The sequence below is a fragment of the Benincasa hispida genome, chromosome 3 (assembly GCF_009727055.1).
Source record: "Benincasa hispida cultivar B227 chromosome 3, ASM972705v1, whole genome shotgun sequence".
Classification (NCBI taxonomy): domain Eukaryota; kingdom Viridiplantae; phylum Streptophyta; class Magnoliopsida; order Cucurbitales; family Cucurbitaceae; genus Benincasa; species Benincasa hispida.
The window spans coordinates 6,006,831-6,015,408 of NC_052351.1; the positions used below are offsets into that span (position 1 = coordinate 6,006,831).

Genomic DNA, 8,578 nt, shown 5'->3' on the forward strand with positions numbered 1-8,578 from the left:
CAGTTGAATGTTGTGTAAGACCTCAATAGGAGACTTATCTTTTAGAACTGAACTTAGTAGTGATGGTGTTGACAATCAACAGTCAGAAGAAAACAGGATCTTAAGCACTCTAACTACATTAATTTAAGCTAATAAGCATGCAATGTTAGAAATACAACTTAAGGTTTCAGAAATTTACCTTTGAAGAATCTCTTCCAAAGCTCCAATCGACAGCTCAATTCTTCACTTAATTGATTGTAGACCACCACAAGATCTTTCATACTTTTCTCTTGAGGATTGTGGGATCCAAAATGAGGTTGAATTTGAAGAATTTGGAGAATTTTTCAATTTTGGTGTCCAAAACCTAGAGAGAACAAATTCTCTCTAAATTTCTCGATTGCATGAATCATTTTCCAGCTGATTAACTCATATTTAATCAAATTTTATATACAATCTTATTACATGTTAAATTGACACAAATACTTAAAATAGTGAGTGGATGCAAGGCGTTGTAAGTTGGATAAATCCACTAAAAGGATTTTTCCTAATTAAAAATGATTTTCAATAAAATGAAATTTAAAATGAATTTATTTTTCAAATTAATTCAATTGATTAATCTAAATCAAATTCTTTTAAAATTAATTTTAAATAAAATTAAATTTAAATAATTAATTAAAAATTTTAATTAATTAATTAATTAAATATCTAATATTAACACACCATGTATTCCAAACATGAATTCCTATTCATGTATCTAATATTTAAATATTTTCCAACACTCTAATTTCATCTAGTTCGATATTAAACGTATAATTATGTCATATATAATTAATAATTCTCTTAAATTGAATTTGAACGTTTCAAATTTTCTCATCACACTATTTTAAGGTTTAATATGTTTAGGAGCTAGTAAGGGGACTTAATGGATCTATAGATCATGAGCTTCAACGATCCGAGATTATTTGGCTAAACTCTTTTAACCAAATTAATCAGCATTCATTAACTATTGGATCACTCCATTAAAGCTCAGTAGCTGCACTTTCTTCACTGTAGATATATTTCTGTTCACTTAATTTAACCACGATCAGTAATTCAATTCTTCACAGGTTGTTCGTATTAACAGTTGGGTCAAAATTACCGTTTTACCCCTATAATACATCTTGCTCTTTAAGTCTCCACTAATCCACTAATGAACAATTAGTTTATGGTCCTACCAATAAACCAAGTCTCTCTTAGTCATAGAGAGGGTGAGGCCCCTTATTCAAGACTAGAAGTCAATACTTAAGGAAAAAAACCTATCTGCTAACCCTAAAATCGAGTAGGAGTGAATTCCATCTTGTAGGACTATATCCCCAGCTATCTACCCGGTTTTACTCCTAAAATGGGATTATTGAGTGGCGATGTTGAGCCACTCTCACCCATAAAGATTAAAGATAATCCCAAATAAACAGGAGTTCATAGTTAGCTCAGGATCGAAATCGAGTTACCTTAGGTCATTAGATTGAAATAGTCAATTTTAACCGTAAACAACATTGTAAGAAAAAGTGACTATTTCGTGGTACGACCTTATACAAACATCTTTTTACATAGAATGTCTCCACTCGCATGTTTCCACATGAACAATTTTGGGATCACATCGTTTGTATCAAATAAAAAGCGAGCCGCATCTATAGTATCTCCAAAATAAGGTATCCATCCCTATCCTTATACTTATAGATCGTTTTGGCTATATACTCAAACTTGATCCACTTTTATGTCTCCACAAAAAGTTCAAGTATTCATTCTATAGCTAGGGGTTCGTTAGTTTATTGAATTTAAGCTTTACAATTTATATATTTAATAACTACTTTATTGTATAAATCTTAATAACATTTTTATTTTAAATAGAATAAGTTTAATGTTCACAAAACTACGAATTTTAGGACATATAGCCCAACAGGTAGCCCATTGATTAAATAAACAGTGTACACAAAGGCATCCCACCAATGAGTGAAGGGTAGAGATGCCTGAGCTAACAAGGTAAGTCCAATATCAGTAACCAATCTGTGCTTTCTCTCTGCCCTGCCATTTTGTGCTGATGTGTGTGGACATCACATTCATAAGATGATACCCTTTTGATGACAATATTGATGAACCCAAGTGTATTCTCCCCCATTTTCGGACCGAAGTGCCTTGTGTGCCCCAAATTGAGTTTTAACTAAGGTGATAAAGTGTTGAAACGTAGCCAAAGTTTCACTTTTTAGCCGTAGAGGATAGATCCAGGTGAATCTCCTGAAATCATTAACAAATCTCCTGAAATCATTAACAAAGAACACATAATATTTATAACCATCAATGGACAAGATTGGAGTCGGACCCCAAACATTAGTGTGAATCAACTCAAATGGTGCAGTAGCTCGGGAAGTGGAGTTAGGAAACTAAAGAAAATGGGTTTTTCCATAGCGGCAGGATTCACAAAATTGAAAATCTACATTAAGTATAATAGGAAGATTACATTTCTTAATCACCAACTCAAGTATTTTAAGAGATGGATGACCAAGTCGCCTATGTCAAATGGTCTTGAACACCCTACTACTAACAGACACACTAGAATTTGACAAAATTAAGGCAGGCATATTGTTATTTTTTGTCCACTGACTATAACTGAGTTGTATGCACCATAGTAGGTGTCCTTGAATCAACATCAGAGTTCTTGAACTAGTATAAACCATCTTTAAGCACCCTTTTTAGTAGGACCTGCCCCATACCCTTGGCCTTTACAAGACAACAATCAATGTGAAATTCAATGTAAACAACATTATCATGAGTGAGTTTGGATATGCTAACCAAATTCTTAGCAATATAAGGAACACACAACATGTTATTAAGTTTCAACTTATTATTTCCAGACTTCAAATAACCACAGCCTACATAAGATATATTTAAACATTCTCCATTAGCAACAGTTACAAGATCTTTACCTCCATACTCAATAGAATTCACAAGATTGTTGTAATAAGTTGTTACATGGCTAGAGGCTCCATTATCGGCATACAGTTGGTGTCATTATGTTCTTAGAAGTGGCTAAATATTGATTGGCAGATTGAGTTGTGGCAAAGGCAGAAGGAACCGAAGAAGCTCCCATCCCTTAGGCAAGAGTGAAACCTCCTCTGGTTTGAGGTGGGTTGGGTACAAATTCTCAGTTATACCGATTAAAATAGAAGTAAGCAGTGTGACCTTCCTTTCCACAGACTTGAAAAATTGGTTTGTACCTTCCTCTGCCCCTTCCTCTGCATTGAACTCTTCATTGAGACCTAGTAGAACCTAGACACTGAAGTTCTCATGGGAACAATGCTCTCTGCTCGCTCAAGGTTGTCAGCATTAGTTTTCATGATTTGTGAGTATTCTTCCATTTTAAGGTTACCTTTCCTGGTAGTTTGAAAAGCTTGCCTCAAATAATCTTCTTTAGCTCTTGACTAAACTCCGAACAGTTGTTAAATGTTGGTCCAGAGGTCTTTAGCACAATTGCACCCATCATTTGGACTGCCACTTCAGGCGTGATTGAGTTGTATAACCACCCAAGAAGTAGCTGATCTACTATCATCCATATTTCATATTAAGGATTTACTTGTGGGGTTGTCGAAGAGCTCGAGATTCCATTGCAGGAGCTTTCATCAAAACTTGGAGCTTTTGTTGTCGCAGCAGCTTCAATGGTTGTTGTATTGCTAGCATTTGACTAGAGGAATGCCTGTGAACATGGTGTTTGTCAAGTCAAGTGTCCTTCGAGCTTGTAACTTTGAAGGATTGGGAGTGCCAGGTTTTTCCAAAGAAGGAAGTTACTGTGATCCAACTTGATAGTTGTGATCTGATTAAGTAGTTAATTCAAAGGGGTAGTTGAAATTAGCACTGCCATGAGCAAAGGAGGAATTCCTACAGGAGCTGGTGTTGGCCATGGAAGCTTTGATACCAAGTTAAGAAACTTAAACAGTGAAGAAGAGAGGTGCTCGAAAGTAATTTTTCTTGTTTTTATATTGAGGGAGGCAAGACCATTTACATAGATGAATCCCTATTTGGGATGAGCAAAGCATAATAAAATATTCACATAAAATGTTATACTAATGGCACAACCCAAATGGTTAATCCATAACCACTAGGAATCTTTCTTAACCAAATCTGTTATTGAAATATTCTCCATATTGGATGACACAGATCTACTGATTTGGATAGACTTGGATGATTTGTATGTGCTGACTTGGTTTGACTTGTTGACAAGGCAATCTCCCTCTACGTCCTTGATATCCTATCCCACAAGACCAAAAGCTAACATGTTGTGTAAGAAGACTTGCTTCAACCATGTCTCTAAGGCACAGTTGAATGTAGATATCATAAACATAAGGTGCAAGATACCATGTTGAGAAACTCGGGCAACCATTCCCCTATGTGTTGATCGCTAGTGCATCCAAGGCTCCCGCACCTAGCTACATTCGAGAGGCCATAGATAATTTTACCCTTAAACTTCATGAATAAAATCAATTCATCCTTATTGAGTGTAGGTTAATTAAATGAAATGGAAGGAATAATGATATGCATCCTAGAAGCGGCTTTTTTTTGTTGTTGTTGGGTAGACAATTGGATTGAATTTGGAAAAAAGTAGTAAAATTTAATGAAATTATTGAAGGGGAAAGGAGAGGGTGGGAAGGGGACCCTGTGTGTGATGGATCCAAAGGGGAAAGTACAGGTGGAGGCTGCCAATTATTAGTGCCATGAATTTCATCCAATCCAAATCCATAAGAATTTTCTTTTTTCTTTTTTTTTTTTCTTTTTAATTTTCTTTTTTTTTTTTAAAAAGGAAACTTTTCTCTCTTCATACATACACAACACAACACACAAACACACACTTTTGAGATGTAATTCTAAAGGAAGCCAAAGGCAAAGCTTAAAAAGGATGGTATTATAAATATATATATATATATATATATATATATATACATGCATCGGCATCGGCATCATTGGTAACACAAATTTTTGGAGCCCAAAAGAATAGAACCCTTTTTCACTTTCGCTTTCATTATAATTTCCTTTCAATTCCATTTCTATACATCTCTTTGATCTCTGCATCAAAAACTTCATACTCTCTCTCTCTCTTTATGAGAAAACAGAACAACCAAAACAGAGATTTAAATCCCCGCCCATGAAGAACACCATTAGATGCTGCATCTCCTGCATACTCCCATGTGGCTCTCTCGACGTCATCAGAATCGTCCATTGCAACGGCCACGTCGAGGAAATCGCCGGTACCATCCGGGCCAGTGACGTCATGAAGGCCAATCCTAAACACGTCCTCAAAAAACCCTCCTCCCCCACCTCCGACGATCGCGTCGTCCCCAAGATCGTGATCCTCCCGCCTGACGCCCAGCTCCAACGAGGAAAAATTTACTTTCTCATGCCCCTTCCTCCAGCTCCGGAAAAGCCCCGGTCCAAATCTCTGACCACCAAGAAGAAGAAGAAGGAATTACCCGGAACCGGTGTCGGTTCGGGTATATCAGTGACGAATTTGGTAGTTTCGGATCGGTACCTGAGTGAAATTCTGTCGGAGAAATTGACGACGGCTCAGAAGGATAAGCGGCGGGGACGGGTCGGAGTGTGGAGGCCTCATTTAGAGAGCATTTCTGAGTTCCCAACTGATCTTTAAATGGAATTTGACGGAGGAGAGTTTTTTTTCTTCCCGAAATTGATTCATTTTCTTAATTTTCTTTAAAAAAAAAAAAAATCTAAATCTCTCTGTTTGATCATGAATATATATATATATATGTGTACAAATGAAGATTTGAGGGGAAATTATGATTCTGCTGCCGGTGGGTTACAGGTGAAGATCTGAACTGGAGGATGTAAATTGGAGGGTTGAGATATGTGATTGAGATCGTTTTGGTTAGTAATTGGCAACGGAATATATATTATATGTGTTTGTATTTTGATTTAGACAACTGAGGGGGGGAAGGACTTACATTAATCTCTGGGGATTGTTATCAGAATTCATAATTTTCGCTTTATGTTTCGAGTATAATTTTGTTGTGGTGTCTGTGATGTGATTCTTTTGGACCTGGGAATAATCTAATTGCTATTATAGTTTACTATACTTGACAAGGATTATGCTTTTTGGTCTTTGGAATACATATATATTTTGTTTAGTTGTTAAATATTTTGGAAATCTAACTCTTATTAGTTTTATTATTAAACTTATTTTGTGGGTGGAAATTCAAATTTCTAATCCTACAATCAAAGATATATGTGTCTAGTTAACTATGCTAATATTCAACTATAACTCATAACTTATTCTATGCGATTTTGATTACTTGGCTTATATAGAGATCACATGTGATCTACTAAATAAATAAAAAGTTTCCTTAAATCAAATTTAAGACCGTCTTTTTTTTTTCATCCTTTTTATCGTATTGAAATAATTTATATTAGAAAATTGAATAATTTATACTTATTTGGACTTTGTATGATAACTATTTGGTTTTAGATTTTTTTTTTTATATATAAATTAAGTTTATAGACACTACTTTCACTTTTAAATTTCTTCTTTTGTTATCTAATTTTTATCAATGGTTTAAAAAATCAAGCTAAAATTTGAAAACTAAAAAATAGCTTTTAAAACTTATTTTTGTTTTTGAAATTTGGCTAAGAATTCAACCATTTACATAAAAAAAAGATGTAAATCATGGTAAGAAATTGAGAGAAAATAAACTAATTTTCAAAAGCCAAAATCCGTAAAGGAAATGGTTATCAAATGAGACTTTAATTTTTTGTTTTTAAATTAGAAACACAACTTTTACCTATAAGTTTTTATGTTATGTAATCTACACTCTATTAGTATTTTAAAAATTCAAGCTAAGTTTTAAAAATTTATGAAATTTTTTAAAACATTTTTTTTCTCGTGAAATTTAGCTAAAAATACATGGGTTTTAGGAGAGTAGAAATCCATTTTATAACAATTACTTAAAAACAAGTAGAATTTAAAATATATATATATATATCAAATAGTTATCAAACCAAATGTAAGCATAACTATCTAGCTTGAATCTCACAAATCTCATCCACATTAAGTGATATTTGGATACTTTTTTTTTTTTCTAATTCATAAAAGTGCAAGTTGTATCTATAAATAAATAAAATGTTATAAATTAGGAAAAGAGAGAAGAAAAAGGTGCAAAATATCATATAGTAGGGTCGATAGGAAAATTTTTCAATATCTTGTGCAAGATTACTACGTCTGTACAGCATTATTATTAATTAATTAATTTATCGTTCTCTTTATATAAAATATTCAAAATATAGGTATTAAAATGATCATTCTTATCTCCCAAAGTTTGGGGCTTTTTAGATCTATCAAAAGGATCACAATAAGTCATTTAAAATGTTATAAATTTTCGACATGTACATATATTCAAATAAAAAATGGTAACAAAAATAATTAAAATATGATCTTAAATGAATAAAAATTAGAAAGATCGAAAAAAGATAACAGATTATATATTTTCATATTTCTGATTAAATTATTGAATTTAAATGGCAAGAAATCACTTAAATATCCCTAAAATGGTCATTTTTTTCTCCTTTAAAAATGACTCTTTCTTTTTATCTTTTTCTGGTTGGATGATGTCATAAATATTAATTAAATTATTAATTTTCCAAAATTAATTTAATGGATGCGCAAGATCTTCATAGTATTGTACAAACATGGTCAAGGAAACTAGAAGTTCTTCAAAAGGATATAGTTCTTTGAATATACATTTTCTTCGCTTACAATCAAGAATGAATTTAGTATGGATTGGAACCCCTTTCAACTTTATATTTATTATATAGAAAACTAACATAATATCAAAATCACTAACTAGTCTAATAATAAATTCGTCGATCCACCACCGTTTACAATCCTACATTCATCAAAATCAATACACTTGCATGTGATTTTCAAAGTTTATTTATATAAATATACACACACTAATACAACAAAGATAGATATAGAACTTTATATTAAATAATCTCATATGCTATATTCTTTTTAATCTTAAATTTTTAATTTCATCAATTTAGATCTTAAATTTGAGTAATTGTATGGATTAATATTCATTATTTTGAAAGTGCACGTGTCTGGAGAATATGAATTAAAATTAAAGAAATCGAAATAAATCGATAAAATTGAAAGTTTGGAATTAAAATCGATACAACCATTTAGGGTAAGATTTTTTTTTCTTTTCAAAAAGTTAAAATAAAATAGAAATTAATGGATAAACAAAGAGTAGGGTGGGAAAGGAAATGATAGTCCCCATATAACTTACCAATTTCCACAATAGAATAATGCAAAATGTTAGCTTTGCACTTACAAGTGGGGTATAATCTTATTCTTCACAATCACACCACATTTATTTTATTTTATTTTCCCCTTCCAAAAAAATAAAAATAAAAAATATTGTGTCCACCTGCTGGTGCTCTTCTTCTCCAGATATGAGTATTATGAGGCATAAGAGATTGTGCCCAAATTGCATCCTGTAAAGTTGTTTTTGTACAGTTTGGATTTGACATCCACATTGATCGGAACAACGCATCTTGGTCC

The 8,578-nt window shown here is 32.7% G+C and overlaps 1 protein-coding gene across 1 annotated transcript; it reads left to right on the forward strand.

The window, feature by feature from the left end:
• The first annotated feature begins 4,835 nt into the window (after positions 1 to 4,835).
• LOC120073923 lies at positions 4,836 to 6,094 on the forward strand. Its single transcript, XM_039026842.1, has one exon. It carries the CDS (start codon positions 5,150 to 5,152, stop codon positions 5,648 to 5,650), a length of 501 nt encoding a protein of 166 aa, XP_038882770.1. The 5' UTR covers positions 4,836 to 5,149; the 3' UTR covers positions 5,651 to 6,094.
• The last annotated feature ends 2,484 nt before the right edge of the window (positions 6,095 to 8,578 follow it).